The 20,753-nt window shown below is 41.9% G+C and overlaps 1 protein-coding gene and 1 long non-coding RNA gene across 4 annotated transcripts in view; both read left to right on the plus strand.

Annotated features, from left to right (window-relative positions):
- Nucleotides 1–11,458, plus strand: part of LOC310699685 — a 39,138-nt gene extending 27,680 nt beyond the window's left edge. Inside the window, exon 2 of the long non-coding RNA XR_014522200.1 lies at nt 9,734–11,458. This is a non-coding gene — a long non-coding RNA (uncharacterized lncRNA). The remainder of the gene's footprint in view (nt 1–9,733) is intronic.
- Nucleotides 1–11,458, plus strand: part of KIF3A (kinesin family member 3A) — a 30,274-nt gene extending 18,816 nt beyond the window's left edge. For all 3 annotated transcript variants that reach the window (XM_083487884.1, XM_083487885.1, XM_083487886.1), the window contains 8 exons: nt 468–624; nt 1,987–2,167; nt 3,103–3,213; nt 5,458–5,583; nt 6,248–6,301; nt 7,176–7,244; nt 7,398–7,522; nt 8,258–11,458. In XM_083487884.1, coding sequence (XP_083344010.1) covers nt 468–624; nt 1,987–2,167; nt 3,103–3,213; nt 5,458–5,583; nt 6,248–6,301; nt 7,176–7,244; nt 7,398–7,522; nt 8,258–8,306 — 872 coding nt within the window. In that variant the 3' untranslated portion in view covers nt 8,307–11,458. The remainder of the gene's footprint in view (nt 1–467; nt 625–1,986; nt 2,168–3,102; nt 3,214–5,457; nt 5,584–6,247; nt 6,302–7,175; nt 7,245–7,397; nt 7,523–8,257) is intronic.
- Nucleotides 11,459–20,753: the final 9,295 nt, after the last annotated feature.

Genomic DNA, 20,753 nt, shown 5'->3' on the forward strand with positions numbered 1-20,753 from the left:
ACAACTGTCCTTTTCTAAATCAGCAATCTATTCCCTATGTTACAATTCTTCATTCCAGTCACTGATTCTCAGCAGATGATTGTTATGATAATTATTTGGGTTTTTTAAAATCACTCACGCCTCTAAATAAATTAGAATTCTGCTATATGGCTGGAGGACATTTTTGAGGGCAAATGCTCCAGTGGTGACTATATTAGCAAATATTTTGATAAAACTTTCAGCTCCTAGTAAATAATTAAAAAACAATCACTAAGATGGAGCAGGGCTATCACCAGAGTGTTGTTCTTTCTCTTACAGTTGTGCATTCCTGTAGCTTCTGAGTTAATAGTAGCAGCTGTAGGCTCTTTAATTCTTGTTCTAACAACTAATCTAATTTTTTTAATGATAATTCACATATTGGGACTATGTATGTATGTACGTATGTATGTGCTTGATTTATTTAAACCTGCACTTGGCTCTCCTGAAAGGAAAGAAGAAAGTTTCTCCTGACAAGATGATAGAGATGCAAGCGAAGATTGATGAAGAAAGGAAGGCTCTTGAAACAAAGCTTGATATGGAAGAGGAAGAAAGAAACAAGGCCCGGGCAGAGCTGGAGAAGCGGGAGAAAGACCTGCTTAAAGCACAGTGAGCAATGCTGAAATTGGAATAGAATCATGTTTGCCGTTTGTGTAGAATTACATGGTTGTAATCCTGTGAAGCAAATCGGTATGATAGTCTGGCTCAGGCTGAGAGAAAGCTGCCTGCCTAAGGCTCCATCATGATTTTATGGCAGGAGTGACATTCATATCCAGGACTTCCTGCTTCATAGCTCAGTCTCTTAGGTGGCACAGCTCACTGGTGATAAGGGCATGTTGAGATTTGGTTTGAGATGTGGTTGGGGGCATTTCAAGGGCATTTGGGATCTTGGCAAGGTCCCCAAAGTGAGAGGATTTGAACTGTACACACACACACACACACACACACACACACACACACACACACACACACTCTCACACTGCTTGCCTTGCAAGGTATAGAAGTTAACTTATGAAAGATCTTGCTTACAGTGGCAATAGACCAGGCATGGCCAAACTCGGCCCTCCAGATGTTTTGGGACTACAACTCCCATCATCCCTAGCTAACGGGACCAGTGGTGAGGGATGATGGGATGATGGTGAGGGCCGAGTTTGGCCATGCCTGCAATAGACCCTGCCTTGCAACAACTCATTGACACTTTGGGCATGCATACTTTATCATGCACTCTAAAAACGCCCCTTCTTTGGGAGACTTGCACACTCCAAAGACCCCAAATGTAACTGGAATGCTCATGCATACACCCCACACATACAGTTGCATTTTTCATATTCCTCTTTTGTGGTTCACAGGCTAAAGAAAGCTTTCTCTCTTCCTCTCCATCCCACCCTCTACAGACTTTCAGGCCTTGCATTCCAAACATGCATTCCTTGCCTACATGCAGTTCTCCAATATGTACAACTTCCCCCGCACCACTGTGGGGCTGTTCAGATGTTAGTCTGTACCAAGGAGAGTTGACAGGGTTTAATAAAGACTCTGTTGTCTAATGCTCTCCCCTGCCCCCCACAGTTTGTACAGTTCTACAGAAGATGCTAAATAAATAAAGAGAACTGGGAGTGGGGACAAGATCTAGAACCTTCTGTCTTGCCCTCTTTGCAAACATCTTGAGAGCACAGCACGACAGCAAACTAACAGAGATTTTTGAGAGAACAGGGTGAGACTGTCTCCTTCTAGCAGCCCCTAGTGGATTGAAAAGTAGGCCCTGTTCAGCCCAGCTAAATTTAAGCAAGCACTAGGAAACAGGCTTAAGTCTCCCTACAGTGGTTGCTTGTTTTCTTACATTTCTTTATTAGATTTAAAGGAAACTGACTGGGATTTCAGGCATGCAGTGTGTGGGTCCCTCAACTGAAGTTGGAGATCTGTATGTAGCTTTAGAATCGTTACGATTCCCCCTCCCTTCCTGTTTTTATCCAGGCAAGAACATCAGTCTCTGCTGGAGAAGTTGTCAGCCTTGGAAAAGAAAGTGATCGTGGGAGGTGTGGACTTACTGGCAAAAGCAGAGGAGCAGGAGAAGCTTCTAGAAGAATCCAACATGGAGCTGGAAGAGCGTAGGAAAAGAGCAGAGCAGCTCCGGAGGGAGCTTGAAGAGAAAGAGGTTGGATCAAGCTCTTTGCTGCCCTGTTCAATTGCTGTGTTTTGAAAAGGCATTCACAGTACTTTTCTTTACCTGCATGTTGTGCATGTGCAGGCAAGACAAAGGCACATTTGAAATGAGAGGCAGTAGATGGTATCTGTTTGTAGAACATGGTGATCCCTGAAAGATTAGATATCTTCCGCTTTAGTGTGCTATCACACTTGCTCAAGATATGTGTTTCTGTTTGGTGTCTGAAAGATTCCTGTCCATGTTGAGGGAATAAGCTTGTCCAGATTACAAACGATTAGAGAGAATTTGGCTCTAGTGCCAGGGGAAGCTTTTCCGTCTACACGCCCTGGCTGTAGAACTGGGCCCAGAAACTAAAATGTGCAGGAGCTCAGCATGCATCACTGCAAGAACTTCAATAGAGGTAGCAGAGGCACTTGAGTGGGAGCCACAGAAATGGCGTCAAAGCTTTACAAAGGGGAAAAAAAGAATAGTGGGTTAACTTCCATAAAGGCCGTCCCAGTGAAGGGAAGGATAGAGAGGAATGGGGAGTAAGAGAACAGCAAGCTGAAAGAAGGCTGTGCAGTGATGCTTCAGACTTTGCAGGGCTTGAGGAGGTAGAAGCTGGAAAGCTGGCAATAAAGAAAGAGTGACACCTTTTTCTCTCCTTGGCTGCTTAAGCATCCTATGGTCTTTTAAATGGGTTTGTGGAAGGTGGTTGTTTGTTTTTGTTATGCATTTTGTGTTCTCATTTTGTACTTTTATGCTGTAAACAGCTCTATGATGAAGAGCAGTATACAAATTTAATAAATAATAATAACATAGGATTCCTACATACACTTGTTAAGTGAATCATCCCCAAAAGCCAGGACTGAATAGCACCCTCCCACCAGCACATCAGTTTGGACAATTCTGTTTAACTTGTGGCATTTTTAATAATTTGCAAACAGCAAGAGCGTTTGGACATTGAGGAAAAGTACACCAGCCTTCAGGAGGAAGCACAAGGGAAGACCAAGAAGCTGAAAAAAGTCTGGACAATGCTAATGGCAGCCAAGTCAGAGGTCAGTGTCATACAGTCTTCACGCTTGTTCCCATGTAAAAGGAATGGAGCAACCCTGTTTCTGAGCCATGTTGAAGGCAGATAGGAACATGCAAATGGCCCTTGACCCTTGAACAAAGAAAAGGTGGTGTTGTTCACATGTTGGGAGTAAGAAAGAACCACAGAAGGAAATAGCATGGAGTGTGTGAGAGTCATATGGCTGTTCCGGAATATTCGGTTATTTACATAAGTGAACACATATACTGTTAGTATATGCTAACAATGCACACATATACAGGGTCATCAGTGTGCAATGTGCCTTACATGATAACATAAGCATTTAAAAAAAATCTTGGAAAGAGCTCACTTAATTTTCCTTGCCAGGTGAGATGAGGTTGGTGGGAACTGGGGAGAGGCCCTTCTCAGTGGTTATGTCTCATCTGTGGAATGCTTTCCCCTGACTGGTACAAGAGTTACCACCCATCTTTTTGTTTTAGAAGTCAAGTAAAACTTTTTTCTTCTCTCAGATTTTTGATGGCTTCATTGACTTATTTAATGTTTTGTTAGCTTTTAATTGTTTTTATAAGTCTTATGCTATTACATTGATTTTATTTCAGTTTATTCTTCTTCTGCTTAAGTTTTATTATCCTCTGAGTGCCCCTTTAGTGAAAGTGTGCAGCACAACAAAATGCTCTGCCATTTGTAAGCCTCAATAATCAATAGCATATAAAAATGGCACCTAACTTGAAACTTGGCATACATGATCTGCCTGATGAGGTCTATGAATGAGCTGAATTTCAAATTGATTCAGTAAAAATTTCCACAGAAAAGCCAGCTTAAGCAAGCTGAAGATGAACCCTTTTTACTGCCATGTTTATTATACCAGTATATCATATGTTGTTGTTTTTTTACAATTTTGATTAAACTACTGGCGGACTTTATTCAGACTTGTCAAAGAAGATGCACTTTCATTGGTTTGGTGAGGTTCTGAGAAGCAGTTCAAAAGTAATCATTTTTTTTAAGCCTGTGGCAGTAACTAAATTTTGAAGTGAAAATTTACCAGGGCTTCAGTGTTTGCTAAGGGAGCCACCTGGTGGATAATGTAAGCAATGCCTGTTTCTCTAGCTATGGGATATACAGCGGTACCTCCGGTTGCGGACAGGATCTGTTCCGGAGCTCCAGTCAGATCCCGAGGTTTCCACAACTGGAGGCACTGCTTCTGCACATGCGTGTGTGGCGAAACACTTCCAGATTTGTCCCTTTCGCAACCCGAAGTTTACATTACCCGAGGGTAACGTAAGCCAAGGTGCTACTGTAACAGAATGGTGCAATGGTTAGGTAAGGGATTGTCAATCTTTTTAGGCTTCTAGACACATTTTGGAAATGAGAAACTGTTGTGGGGGGTCACAACGCACAACCATGTGTGTACGTCCCCCCATGCCCCACTCAACACTGCAGCACCCTCCTACACACACTGACACAAATGTGCATACACCTCTAAGGATGGCGAAGGGTGCTAGGAGAGGGTCCCTCTCCATAGTTCCTTCTCAAAATTTCTCTAGCAATACAGTAAGCTTGGATGCTTTATAAGATCATATGAGATCCAGACAACATGGGACATCTTCGTTGGTCCCTTCATCCTCCCAATCTGGCATTGGGCCTGAAAGACCAAGGAAGTGAGCACTATTTCTGTTGATTTTGAAGAACAACATTACCGTTTACAGAGCACATCTGTCAAGACATCAGCATAAGCTTCCACGCTTGGGTCAATATGAAAGAGCCTTAATGCTGGTGCTAAACTGGCATGCTTTTTGTTGATCAAGTCAAGCCTGTTGGCTTCATCATTGTTTTCCTTATTCTTTTGTGAGCTAATTTGAATGTCCTTTTAATTGAAAGTGGCCAAAAAATAAATAAAAAATAGGTTTCCTTAACCAGTAATTTTCATTTGCTGGAATTACTTTCCACCAAATGGTTAGAATGGGGAGAAAGAATAATGGAGAAGATGAAAACAAATTAATGCTGGGTTGGGGCCTGTTCGTTTTTAAAACCACCAGATGGAAGTGGCTTTGACAGGTACAACAAGTTCATTCTCTTAGAATGAACTGAGCATGAAAACACTCTTTAAGTATGATGCCAGGTTTGGCATGGGATGATCACGATTATCTTTACACCACGAGCTTTATGTGTCTGGTTGAATAGTCCATTTCTTAGTGGATGATCCTGGTTGTCGCTTCCTGATGGCTTGCTTTATAATTGGTATTCATAGATGGCAGATTTGCAACAAGAACATCAGAGAGAAATTGAAGGCTTATTGGAGAACATTCGACAGCTCAGCAGGGAGCTTCGTCTTCAAATGCTTATCATTGACAACTTTATACCTCAGGATTATCAGGTACAATAATTGAAGGAGCCCTGTATTTGTTTTGAGAGATTCAGCAATAATGACCCCGGAAGCGGCCTTTTTCACCCTCGGGACCAGTTGTTACGTTAACAGAAGCTATATACTTGCACTCCCTTAGCATGGTTTCCCAAGCTACCCTTGTTGTGTCCGCATCTCAGACAGGCCCAGCTTACCCTTAGGTGCTAGGGGTGTGGAGCACCCAGGCGCCAGGCTCTCAGGGGCGTCAGGCCGAGAGTCCAGGGCCAAGATTTGGAGTCCGGGGATTGAAGAGCCAGGCCAGTCAACAGCCACTGCCGAGCGGAGCAGAGCCCTTCAGAGCGCCGCAGGCTTTTATGCTGCGGGCGCTGAGGCAGCTGGCCAGCTACGCCCTCCTGTGTGTCTGGGATTGGCAGGCTGTCGAGAGGCCTCCCCAGCGCATGTACACACGCTGCTCACATGAGGCGCACAGCTTCTCTCCCAAGCCTCTGTGGGGATTGCTCTCCTCCCTTCACCCACTGTGACATGGGAGAGAGTTGCGTGCCCCCACAAAAAAGCTCAACAACTTGGGAGCGCTGGGCAGTTTTTTGCACCCCGGCGCCGCTAAAGATGGCCCTGATCTCAGAGGTCATGCACCTGTGTTACTTTCCCCCCCTTCTCTTCTGATTTTTCTTTCAAGGAAATGATTGAAAACTACGTTCACTGGAATGAAGATATTGGAGAATGGCAGCTGGTACGTAAGCACAGCTGCAATGCATGGGGACAGGGATGTGAAACCCAGTGGCGGTCACCAGGGTGGTGGCAGCACATACCTAGCCATCTGTCACTGCACCTGTTGGAAGGACAGCAAGGTCCATATTTAAACTATAGGCACAGCTACGCAGGGCTTCCATCAGTGCATATGCACTGCACCAACTTCATCCCTCTCCAGTAAGCCACAGCAGCGCTGGTGATGGGAGGTCAGGTAAGCTCCATTGCCCTACCAGCTGCTACTGGGGGCAACAATAGGACAACCTGAAGGACCTTGATCTTTTATGTTATACCCCCTTTATTATCAGGTCTTCCCATATTGTGTTGCTAGACACAAAAGCAGTAACCTACCTGAGTCGGTTTTTCATTATCCAGTTTAGAATACGTGGTCCACTCTTTCCATTCGATGGAATATCTGTGTCTTACATCCGCTTGTGGAATGTTTTCGCCAGGGAAGCTCACTTGGCACCTTCGTTACAGATCTTTAGACACCAGGCAAAAACACTTCTCTTCTCCCAGGCCTTTCCAATCTATGGCCTATTGAAACAAATCTATCTGTGTGGGGTGGGTGTTTTTATACTGTAAACAGCCCTGTGATCCTCAGATGAAGGCTGGTATAAAAATGTAATTAATAAAATAAAATGAATAAGCACCCGAGCCCTGTCACCACTGACTTCACTGATTTTGGTGCATGGCCAGGATTGCACCCTTAAAATACATCTGGGCATAAAAAAGCATGCCTCTTTTCAAATTGCCGAGATTGCCCTCCTTGCGACAAAGGAAGCAAATGCCTCCCAGCAGTGTGGTTACTTGGTGCAGTATCTAATTTCCTGCCTTATCTTCTTTTTTCTTTTAAGAAATGTGTGGCATATACCGGAAATAATATGAGAAAACAGACTCCCGTGCCAGATAAAAAGGAAAAAGATGTAAGTGATCCTTTGCAAATGTAGGCTGCTGCAGTCCACACTTTCCCAGCTTTCTACACTTGCATTTTTTGTATAATTTCCTTCAACTTTGATGCTATATTTTGGTATGACCCACAAATGTCCACTCACAGTGTCTGTTTTACCCCTCCTCAGCCCTTTGAGGTGGACCTTTCCCATGTATATCTAGCTTATACAGAAGAAAGCCTGAGACAGTCTTTGTTGAAACTAGAGAGACCAAGGACTTCCAAAGGCCGATCAAGACCCAAAACTGGCAGAAGGTAAGGACTGCTATAGAACATTGTGTTTTGCACCGTCTTGAAACTTTGTCATCACCCCCATTCTGCTCAATGCCAAATAAAAACTCAATGAATGCCCATGTTGCATGTCTGAAGCTGTCCTAAAATTGTAAAATTGGGGGTGTCCTTGCTGTGTGCATACCAGGGCCAAAGGATTCCGTTTGTGTATGTTGTCAACATTCACTCTGCTTGGAGAACCAGTGAAAGATTATAGAAGTGAAATAAATAAAAGTATCTCTCAAATGGAATGCGGTTGCAATTAGGAGAATTGAAGCCACTGGCCACCCACAAGTTTACAAGTGGGCAAGAATCTTTTCCCTTCCAAGAGGATATATTTTTAGCCCAGGGCAGTACTGAACGTAAAGCTGTATTTAGGGACATTGCTTCCCTAAAAGTATATTAGATTAATCTACGGCAAATTATACTCCCTGCCCCCCGCCTCCAAACTCTTTCCTCTCCTTGCCCTTGAATCCATGGTTGCTATTGATTACGACAAAATTTAGACATGTTTTACATGTTTTAAGCATTTTTTAAAACATGTCAGTGTAAGCACCTTTTAAATGTTTCATTGTGACCATGTGCATACCTCTAAAGAGGGTATCTTAGCCTCCTCCTGAGATCAGCCTGGTTTCTAGATTTTGTTGTCTGTTATGTGCACTTTTATTTGACAGCATTACTTTCTCTCTTCATATAACTTTCTTTCTCCTCTCCAAACAGAAAACGTTCTGCCAAATCAGGCGCTGTGATCGAGTCGTTGCTCCAGTAGACTCTGACAGTGGTGGGACTACAATAAAGATTAGTATGTGGCTTAATACTTGGTCCAAATATGCAGATTCTCGTTTCTGGAGATCGCAGAAGAGTTTTGATGTTTGGTTGACACAGAAGTAGCTATAAAGGGCTACACTTGTGTCTTGGAGACAACAAGAAATACATTTGTTTCCCTTGATTTGCTTTCATGTCATCTGTTACATGTATATTATGGTCAATCTAAACTAGATTGTGACTGTAAATTTGTCAATGTTACTAATCCTGCTTCGGGCATTATGCAGGTGAAGCTGTTGAGGATATATGGTGTGTTTAAAATGAGCTGAATTGACTGGAAAAGGTTTTGTGTGTGACTGAATTTTAACCAGAATAGCCCTGTTGTGAGGAGATAACCAGGATTCCACATCCTGATAGACCTGTTTTGCTTCCATTTGCCTCTTGTGTTGTTCTGCCTTTGCGCCACTGCAGACTTATTCTGGTAGCTGCAAGTTCTTGGGGTGCTCTGAATCCCCTTCTGTCTTAAGTATCCCCTACCACATATGTGCAAATAACTTATTAATTTCTTCAGCATGTACTTCATGTGCATAGACTTTTCTCCATATTGTTATACAAAGATGGACTGTTGTAGACCTTAGGTGGTGATGGGACATGTTTTGGTTTAAAGGGTAAAGACTGAGAAATCCTTCAGACTGAAGTTGCAGCATGCATTCTACATCAAGTGCCCACCACGTGATTATTTCTCCCAGCACTTGCATCAGTTACTAACACTACTCGTTCTCCCTACCTGACGCCATTTCTAGTCTGCGTGGACATTGTCATCTCTTACTCTTTTTACTGTTGAATCTTTCATCCTCCTTAAATTAGGTTGTGATGACTTTCAGTGAGAACAGTTGCTGTTGGATAGCTGTGGCAGACTGAACTGAAAAATGAAATCCTGTGACATTATTATAAAAGGGGCTCTCATAAATAGTCTTAAATGTAGTATCATGAACAAAACATACTAGGTTTTTCTTGCATTCGTGAACCTAAATCATCTGGCCAAACTGGTTTTTGGATAAAGCAGCTGAGTCTGGGAACATTTTAGAAAGCCACCTTGGGCTTCATCCCTTCAGTGTTTCAGTGGAGGAACAATAAATGTTGTGAAGGATGTCATGAACTGCTCCATTGCCAATTACCAAGTGACGATTTACAGGGTGCTTACGTAGTGGAGTTACGCTAGAGTCAGCAGCTTGGTGCATTCTTACCCTCTCTTTAGTTGTACAGTGGTACCGCTTTTTGAGTCTGCCCCGTTTAGGGTCCATTTCGTCCAATGTCCACGGCAAACCTGGAAGTACCAGAACAGGTTACTTCCGGGTTTGCCAATCGCGCTTCGCCTATGCACAAAGCGGCGCTTTGTCAAGCATCCGGGGCTCCGGAACGCAAAAGGAGGTACGACTGTACCTGTTTTGAGTTTAAAAGAAATAAGTTTTTCCTTGTTCATCATTCCAGATATTTAGTTGGCACCCGGTTATTTTTCCAATCTGTTATTTATGAAGTGGTGCCACTACCATACACATAATATTGTTAATATTGTTTCTTTTGTAACTAAGTATATTGTGTGACAACTGCTGGAGATATCTGTTACTGTATGTATTTTGTAAGTCTTTAAATTAAACATGACACTAACTGTGCGACTTGTATTCTAAAAACTGTGTTGGTTGTTGTGCAATACTCCAGTGCTCAAAATAATAATAATTTGTCATAACAGGATTTGCAATTGGACACTCTTGATCCTTACTGATTGTGCTAAATTGCTATAGGCTGTACCGCTCTCTCTCTCTCTTACACACACACACACACACACACGAAAACTACTGACAATTTCAGCTAAATGTTGGCTGTAGGAAAAATTTAGTATGAATATGGAACGCAAACTTGGAAATACGAGTTTTTTGTTCATAGTTTGGTTCAACCCACTTATATAGGCATAAGGATTGGAGCTGATTTGATTCTTTTCATACATAATGTATTCCTAACTCTCTGCTGGATTAGGAATAGATCAGTGGTTTCATTTCTAATCCATACATTGTTGTAATGGTTGTTGCCAAAGGAAGGAATCTCCACCCAAATGCTTACCTGTCTGATAGCCCACAGGTGAGTGACTCCACAATTGTGTCAGAAGACACAAATTGGGCATGCAAATTGTGTCTGAAATACAGTGTGATTGCATCATCTAATGAAGAAATGTGATAGTTACAATCGACCAATTGGAATGCCAATGCATACATTGACCTTTGATTACTACTGAAACATTTGTCTTTCTCTTTACTAGCTTTAGTTTTGGAGATTTAAAATTCCTGCTTGTCAAGAGGTAGACAAATTTCAAATGTTGTCCCTTAAAAGTAAGTTTTAGGAGGATCCTGGCAGACTTGACTCTTCAGTTTTTAGAATAACATTTTGTCGTAGTTGTGGGCACTGTTTTTATATAGCTTGTAGCCAGCTTGGGCCAGTTCTTTAGTCTTAGAATGCTAACAAGTCTAAAATAGCACACGGGTTTTGTTTTGTTTTTCTCAAAAGTGGCATTCCAGGTTAGACACAGCCTTAGGACCATTTTGAACAATGAAGCAAGAGACTCTTAACAGCAGCTTCAGTGAAAGTTCACAGCACCACAGTACAGTGCTTCATAGTCCTTTGTTGACTCATGCAATGCAAGTCCAACCTTGCTTGTACACACACAGATGCCTCTCCAGCAGAGCAATCGTCTTAATTTAGGAAAATTGGCCCAAAGCCTTTAATTTTTTCCTTAGTTTCAGTGTCAGCATCTGAAATGGTGTCTGCATGGGTTTTGTGGAGTCGTTTTCTTTAATGACTTAACCAGTTCCTGGACTACAAGAATAGAAGGAGATGTCTCGCTCCATGCCTTTTGAATTAGTTACCCTGTGTTCTTTACCATTCTAGCAACTGCTTATTAGTCCATGCTATCAAGTCTGTATATAAGGGCGTAAATACCAGATGTAAAATTGGTCCCTATTTATTGTTTTGCTAACTTTTTTGAGAGTTAAAATTTCTGGTTGCATTGTGTACAAAGTGTGTTCCTTATGTTGTATATAGTGACACAATGTCTTGACATTGAGCATGTTGATGCCTAGAAATAAAAGAATTGGATTCCCAACATATTTGTGCAGTCTCTCTCTCTCTGCCAATTCACACATCACAGTGAGCCATAGCTAATATCTTACAATGAATGAGCAGAATGCTATCATTTCACTCCTCCCCTAGCAAGAGTGGAAGCAACAAGTTTTGGTTTAGCATTATATCCAGATTGGGTATTGTGGTCTGGAAGCCCAAAACAAACCTTTGATTCAGAGAATGATGATGATGATGATGATGATGTATTATTTATATGCCACCCATCTGATTGGGTTGTGATTTTTTTGAGGTTTTAAATTCATCAGTTTTGTGGAGAAATGCTTCAGTAGAGAAAGACATATAGGATAGTAGGCTCTCAAAGGCACGGAGAAAGGTTATATACATGTTGTCCGAATCCCTGATTATTATCTTCCAAAGCAACTATTCTATTCTCAACTTAAGAATGGAAATCGAAATACTGGTGGACAACAAAAGAGGTTTAAAGATGCCTCAAGGCAAATCTTTACAAATATAGTATGAGCACTGACAACTGGGAAACACTGGCCTGCAAGCGCTCCAATTGGAGAACAGCATTTACCTAAGATGTCATGGACTTTGAAGAAACATGAATCCACAGTCACAGACTCACTGTTAAGACCGTTTTCATGGAAGACAATCTATGAGTGATCGCCAGAGATAAGAGAGATATACCATATACACGGGGGAAAGTTACAAAAAGCAGGGGAACTACCCCTTAGTGAAAGGCAGCTTCTTAAGGGTTGTGCTTTGCTGGGAAGGAACAAGGTGGTAGTGATCAACACATTCACAGTAACCCATTAATCACACACCTACATCAGCACAACCGGATGCCTTCATCTGTCCCAGCTGCAACAATGTGTGTCTCTCCTATATCAGTTTTACAGCCACAGCAGGCGCTGTGACGCCAATGATTTGACGTTACCCCCAAAGTCACACTTTTCCAGATGGATGTGATCTTCCCGGGACCTGCTGAGAAAGGGCAGGCAATGAATTAATTATTATTATTATTAAACCAAAATACTCTATTTCCATCTTTTCTCCTTTATTCTTATATATTGGATTACCTGACTTAATGGTATGTATTTGTGTGCCTGTTTTATAGTAAACCACTTTGAGGGTTTGGACAGACATAAATGATGATTTAGAAAATTTAAACACAAACATTTAATCAGTACGGATTTCTCTCATGCTAATATTGCTTTTTCATCTCTACAATAAAAAGCAAAAACTGGAGTAAGTGTGTGCATGAACCGTATGAGGCTTAGTATTTCTGTTTCCATCATAGAAATGAAAATGGCCAAACGTGGGGAAGCAGAGATGCAGACTATGATTTGGGACACAAGTAGGGGTAAAGGTGTCTGTCATTTTATTTCTTGTTTGATGTTGGTGTTATCAAGAAAAACAGTTAAGGGGTAGAAGTGCCACTTCAGAAAGGGGGAGAGATAACAGATTTTTATCACCGTGACGGTACCAAAACTGCTAACACGAAGCAGAGGAAATGGTTATGATTATGTGAGTGGAGCAAATTCATAGGAACCATTGGAGAGGCATTCTCAGAATTTGCACCAAACTGCAGTGGGGGTGTAGCAGCCCTGTCAAAGGAAGAATTGAAGAATCATCTGCTAGTTTACAGGGGGTGGAAAATCAAAGAAAAGATGAATTCATTCCAAAATGGTATTTCATTATTCAGCAACATAGTGTAACTCCACAACCACTGTGGTGAAAGGACGGAAGAGGCATAAAGGAGAAGAGAACAGTGCCAGAACACAAATGAGTAAAAATAATAATAATTTTTTGGGGGGGGAGCCTCAAAACAATGCTGAGGTGTGAAGTACTATGTGCTCCCCATTTCTCTGAACAATGAGACTTAGGCTTCATCCACACTGTCATTTAATTAGGATAGGGAGCTAAATAATAAATAATAAATAATAATAATAATAATAATAATAATAAATTTATTATTTATACCCCGCCCATCTGGCTGGGTTTCCCCAGCCACTCTGGGTGACTCCCAACATAATATTAAAAAGAGGATAAAACATTAAAAGCTTACTGTACCTCCATTAATTCACCACTGTCCATATGACGTTCTCCTTCAATCGCCGCCTTCCCATACTCTGCCTTCCCTCAATGTAGATTTTCTCAATCAGGATACTCTGTAAAGGGGAAATTAGGAGAAAATTGGGATTGAGCAAGGGGAAAGTGTAGGAAGGCAGAGATTTGGAGAACATCATATGGACAATGGAGAATTACAGTAATGGGGGTACAGGAAGCTTTGTAACTACATTAAACAACAGCAGGAATGAACCATCAAACTATTCCTCTGAAATGTTGTTTATTTACAACAGTACAAGTAGATCATAAGTAAAGGTAAAGGACCCCTGGATGGTTAAGTCCAGTCAAAGGCGACTATGGGGTTGTGGCTCTCATCTCACTTAAGGCCGAGGGAGCTGGCATTTGTTCAAAGACAGCTTTCCAGGTCATGTGGTCAGCATGACTAAACCACTTCTGACGCAATGGAACAACATGACAGAAACCAGAGCACACAGAAACACTGTTTACCTTCCTGCCGCAGCAGTACCTATTTATCTACTTGCACCGGTGTGCTTTCAAACTGCTAGGTTGGCAGGAGCAGGGACAGAGCAACAGGGGCTCACCACCGTTGTGTGGATTCAAACCACTGATCTTCTGATCACTGACCTTAACACTCAGCGTTACCAGAGGATGGGTACATTGGAGAATTCTGGTGAAAACAGGACCAGAAATTGCTAATGTTCACACATTCATCCAACATCCAGAATGGAATGGAAATCAATCCAGCAAATACAGTTTGTATGATTATGTACCATTCCCCCTCCATTTGCATTGCATTTCCTTGGCAATGAAATGAATGGGGTGCAATAATGTAATTCAATTTTAATTTATGTGACATACGTAGGTTATATAGTTTCACCACAGCGGATGGCAGAAGAAATAATGTAGGTTTTGGTGGGAGTCAAACTGCAGCATAATGGAAACTGTGTTGCATGAATACAGGGCAGAATGGAAAACGACATTACATCCCAGGGGTGATGGAAATCTTTCATCCCAGGGGTGATCATGAAATCACTCTCTAAGAGTTAAAGAGATGCATCTACCATCTATCCTGGACCATTCACAGTAATTTCCCTTTTCAAAAGAAAAAAGAGGGGAAGAGATGTTAGGTCTTGCTTGGCCAATGGAAGCCACATTCCATCCTCAACACATTTCATTTTACACCTTCTGCAGGTATAAACAAATGTAACTTCTTGGAGTGCTTCATTCTTGAGACATGCCAGTTGAAGTAGTCCAACACCAGATCAGACCATACATTCACAAACAGTTTTTAGAAGCCAACCAGGGCACCAGTGAGATTAACTGAATAATGCCTTTTGTGGACAATGTCGTATGCCCGGTCTCCAATCAGAGGGAAGATTGTAAGCATGTTCAGCTGCATGTGATTGCAGTCCTCCTTCAGGTCCCCCTATTCATTGTGGAGATGGTGGGGAGCCAGGCTTGTGTGACTCTGTTGCCTTCTTCATGGGCAGTGATTGTGTTTGCAGCTAGCATCTGAAGAGGCCTATAGAAGTTTGATGTTTACCTATTTCATAAAAATGTATATACTGTTCGATTGTAGAAAGTCAATCAAAGCAGTTTACACTGATTGTTCATTGCAATCAATCACCTACAGAGGACATTTAGACAGGCACCTACAATCCTGATAGTTTGTCACCTGCTGAAAACAGTTTTGTTTCACCAAGCGTGTTCAGAGAATTAATTTGATTTCATGTTGGTCATTCGTTCCTTAACCTATGATGTCAGAGTTTTATGATATTTTAATGATTTTATCGTACAACACCTTGATAGTTCTTTAAAATGAGCTGGAAGTTTTAATAATTTTTTAAAATAATGAGAATAAATTAATATTCTTTGTGTGGAAAGCATTATTTCACTTTGTTGGTTCTTTTGAGATAATTAGTGTGGTTGCTGGAGATGCTCTTGATTCAGAGGGTTGAACTATAGAGAATGTTTCTTTTGGAGTGTTTTGAATGTCAAATATTAAAAAGGAAAGAGAATTTCTGGATCAATGTAATTTTAAGCCCTGAATTTAGCGGTTTTATAGATGCTCCCCTTTTAACAGGCAATGTTTTACTTCTGTTGTGAAAGTGAAACACATAATTAAGATTTCTCCCCCTATACCCCACCCTCCAATTTAATACTTTACAATTGCTTCTATATTCCTGACATGGCAGCTCCTAGGGCACCCCAGTTGCTATGTCTAGCAGGTCTGGGAATGTGGTTCCACATTTCTGTAAAGGCCTGTCAGGCTGGGGGTGGGGGTGGGGGAGAGAGCTTACAAGTGCCGCCCACATTTTTATCCAGTATTTTCTTTTTCTTTAGAACAGCTCTCTACTATATGCTTCTAATTCTTTGGAATAAGTTCATCCTGAGCGTTCTTAAAACTCTCAGCTTGGCTCATGCCATGTTACCAAGGAAGGAGGAAGCCAGAACGTTCAACTAACTCTCTTTCGTCATTCACTTTGCAGTTGTTACAGCTATTGTCACATTTCCTCACTAAAAATAAGTGTCTTTTAATTTTTCAGCATCTGATTAGTATTTACCCTGACATCACTAAAGGTATGCAATGCCTTTTAGATTGGCGTAGGATTGTTGAGAGGCTGGAGGCTGACAGCAACTATGATTCTATTCTGAGCTAATAATCACTATTTAATCCTCACAATGTCATTGTGGTTACTGGTAGCTTCCAGTTTGCATCATCCAACCACAGTCTAGACCCAGAAGACAACAGAAGGAATAAGAGTAAAGTTATTAACTGACTTTTTAACTGTTCTTGGTTTCAACATCGATTTATGCATATAATATAACAGGAACTCAGAGTAGATTTTTGGAGATTATTTGATTGATTTTTCTTGGTAAATCTGTACACAGATTGCTTGGGTTTGAGGGTGGGTAGGTGGGGGGGGATATTTATTTATTTCAACATTAAGTAGTGCCAGTGATTAACTCCAACTCAGGGCAGCTCACAAATAAAAAAAAAAACATTGCAACAAAATATTGTAAACTAAGCAGTGCTTATGCATTCCTACCCTGCCTTTTACATCATAGCATCCAACTAAAGGGAATCCAACTGCAGTATGTTTCAATGTGGGCAGTGAAGAGATGTTTCCAGAGTTATGTTATGTCATGTTATTTTTGTTTTTATTTTCTTTAATTCATTCATTTGGCATATTAGTCATTTGGCATATTCATTCATTTGGCGTATCACTTGTTACCTGAAGGCAGGGGTCATCAACATTTTTGGACCAATGGACACATTTCAAATTATGAAGGTGCCAGCCACAAAATGGCTGCTGGGTGTTTCTGTGATATATCAGAAAATGGCTGTGGAGAGGCGGGCATGCCATAACACAAAAATTATAGAGAGTACAATCATGGTAAAGCTGTTCCATAACTGTATTTCCATACAAGAAAATTCTTAACCTGTTGGATTTCTTCCTGTCATATTGCTGTGAAAGGTACAAAACCCTACTTCCCCTAATAGTAACCATAAAGCAAAGCCCAGGCTGCGATTCTGTACCAATTTAACTATGAGTAAGGACCTTTAAGCGTAAAGACTTAACTCTGAATAGGCATGTATACCATTGTACAGTACTGTAACTTAATTATATTGAGTAGAATTCGTTCTCACGCTTTCTCAATCATGCTATCTGTGCAAATATTCCAGCATGTTAGATGGAACAACACCCCTCTGGGGTTCTTTAGATTCCCCCAAAGCTCATTTTGTGTGTTACAGGGAGCATGGGGGGGGGAGAGGGGGGAAACCCATTTCACAAGCAGAAGCCCTTATGCAGGGCTTCTGATCTAGACTTAGGAATGAGCAGTAAGGTGGTGAGTGAATAGAGGTGAAATGGTGAGTGCAGTTCAATATAGCGCAAAATGATGCATGTTGGGACAAAAAATAATAATAATCACATGGGATCTGAACTATTTGTGATGGACCAGGAAGGAAACCTTGGAGTCATAGTGGATAGTTCAATAAAGATGTCAACCCAATGTGTGACGGCCGAGAAAAAGGCAAATTCCATGCTAGGGATCATTAGAAAAGGATCGTTGAAATAAAACTACCACTATCATAATGCCATTCTACAAACCTATGTTACGACTTCATTTGGAATACCGTGTACCGTTCTTGAGGTAGCTTCACCACAAAAAGGATACTGTAGAATTGGGAAAGTTTCAGAAAAGGGCAACCCATCAAGGTGATGGAGCGGCTCCTTTATGAAGAAAGCTTGCAGTATTCAGGACTTTTTAGTTTAGAGAAAATATAAGCAAGAGGTGACACGGCAGAAATTCATAAAATTAAGCATGCCTTGTAGAAATGTTTTTATGCCTCTCTCGCAACACTAGAACTCATGGGCCTCCAAAGAAGCTGAATGTTAGAAGATACAAGGCAGATAAAGAAAGCACTTCTTAGTCTATGGAACTTCCACAGGAGACAGCGAGGGCCACCAAGTTGGGATGGCTTTAAAAGAGTATTAGGGAAATTCATGAAGAGGGCTATCAAAAGTTACTAACCATGATGACTATGCTCTGTCTCCACAGTTGGAGGCACTAAGGCTTCTGAATATCCTACAAGCATCATCTGAAGCTCTTCTTTGTGCGCCCTGGACACAATGCTGACCCGCGCCTCCATGAACAGCTGAGAGTCCAAAATGGCCCCCAGGCTGCACACCTGGTCCTTTAGGGCCACAGTTACCCCATTCAGAACCAGGGAGTCATCCACACTTGCCTGCCCCCTGTCCCCCAGAAACAGAACTTCTGTCTTGTCGGGATGTGACCTCAATCCGTTAACCACTCTCCAAACACCTCCAGACACTCACACAGGACGCTCACCGCCTCCAGTGATTATGATTCAAACTAGAGGAAGAGCTGGCACCCACAGCACGTTTATCAAGATATGAGTACCTGTACCTCATTTTTTTTTACCAAAAAAAGAGAGAGCACTGAGTTGATTGACTCAGTAGGTGGCAATGGGGACCATGCTGTAGGGGACAAGTCAGTATCATTAGTCCCCATGTTTCCTGAGGAGGAAAGGTGAGAGGCGATTTATGAAATAAATGCTTAACTGTTGTCACCTACTATGCTCTTTTTATTAATCTACATCACTGGGTTGTCACATACAGTCTGGAAAAATATATGTGTAGCTGGAACAATTACAGTGGTACCTCTGGTTAAGTACTCAATTCATTCCAGAGGTCCGTTCTTAACCTGAAACTGTTCTTAACCTGAAGCACCACTTTAGCCAATGGGGCCTCCTGCTGCTGCCACACCACCGCTGTGCAATTTCTGTTCTCATCCTGAAGCAAAGTTCTTAACCCGAGGTACTATTTCTGGGTTAGCGGAGTCTGTAACCTGAAGCGTATGTAACCCGAGGTACCACTGTACTTCCTAGTCCTGAACATGGTTCTGCAGTTTGCGTAAGCTGCAGTCGAGAATCCACAAACAGCACTAAGGACCTCATTCAAGAGGACTTGACAAAACCCTGGGACATGATGTTTTAATTTCAGGGCTATTCTAAGACTTGAGAGGCCTCTTGGCAAGAGTCGCCTCCTCTGCTAATGGGCATCCCTGATGGATTTACCCAGCAGCAGTGACAGTGCTCCTTCAGGTATACTGTTTAAAAATAAAAAGGTGGGGGAATAAAGACCCTGTTTAACTGCATATGATTTTTAAAAATAAATAAATTAAGTAACTGTGCATACAGTGCTATCCGGATCCGGATGACCTCATTATAAGAAAGCTTCCTATGTTCCTCCTACTTCAGAAGCAGAGAAGGGGCTTTGAAGGGCATTCTGCTAGGATCTAGATGTTGCTACCACCTCTAACTCCTAAAACCAGTGGTCTCCTTCTACACAGGTCCTTCAGTGAACTGTAACTCCTAATACAATGTGAAGCATCAATGGATTGTGTGGGTCTGTTTCTGTTGCTATTTTTATTTTATCTCATTAATAGTTGTCTTGTATGGAATTTCCTTGAGTTTTTACACAAGGAATTTGCTGACTTGTTCTTCTGATTTCCAGTACGCCGGGCACATGCATGCCATGAGATAATCAGCATGCTGGACATTATGAACCTAATTTTATTACAAGAGCAAGTCATGAGCAAAAGCTGTTTTATATAACTGTCCAGTTTGTCTTTCCCACTGCTTAATCTCCATATGCATCAAAACTTTGAGTCTCTCCTTGCTATTAAGGCTTGTGAGATTATCTTACGCCATAAGTAAGATTTCAATACATCCTATTAGTAGAGGCTGTGCTATTTCAATAAATTATTGTATGGCTGACAGAAAAATGGCGTCCTAAGTAGGAAGGAACTGAGTCTCCACTGGTGAGGCGAGTAGTGGCTGTAGCACCAAAGTGGCTGTAGCACTAAACTGACTGGGGCATGATCCAAAATGAGAACTGGTGCAGTCATAAATCTTATGATCTCTGACAAAGTGGAGTAAATACTAAGAAACAGTGTAGCCTCCAGCAGTTCTTACATACACAGGACATGGGTGGTGCTGTGGTCTAAACCACTGCGTCTCTTGGGCCTGGCTATCAAAAGGTCTGAATCCCCATGATGGGGTGAGCTCCTGTTGCTCTGTCCCAGCTTCTGCCAGCCTAGCAGTTCGGAAGCACTCCAGTAGGTAAATAGGTACCGCTGCGGCGGGAAGGTAAACAGCGTTTCCTTGAGCTCTGATTTCTGTCATTGTGTTCCATTGTGCCAGAAGCGGTTTAGTCATGCTGGCCACATGACCAGTACAGCTGTCTGTGGACAAACGCCAGCTCCCTTGGCCTTAAGTGAGATGAGCACCACAACCCCATAGTCACCTTTGACTGGACTTAACCATCCAGGGGTCCTTTACCTTTACCTTTTGTTTACATACACAGCAAAGAGGGAGCAAACAACAATAGTTCGAAAAATTTAAAAAAACAACAACAGTAAAAAACATAGTTGCCAACAGGCATGGAAAAATAAAAGGTCTGCACCTGGTACAGTACTGGAAAGATTCTAACATAGGTGAGTCTTGCAGGGGAAGACCATTAAAAACTAGTCCATTGCCAACAGATGGTTCAGGATGTTTTGCTACTAGAGGCAAAATAGAAAATGCCGCCCCCTGGATGAGGGAATGAGCGATGCGCTCCTCTGAGGTCAAATCTGCTGCCCCTCCCAATTGCCTGATGACTGCCACCCTGAGGCCACTGCCTCATAATGCCTC

This window comes from Podarcis liolepis (assembly GCF_965112155.1).
Source record: "Podarcis liolepis genome assembly, chromosome: 2".
Taxonomy (NCBI): Eukaryota; Metazoa; Chordata; class Lepidosauria; order Squamata; family Lacertidae; genus Podarcis; species Podarcis liolepis.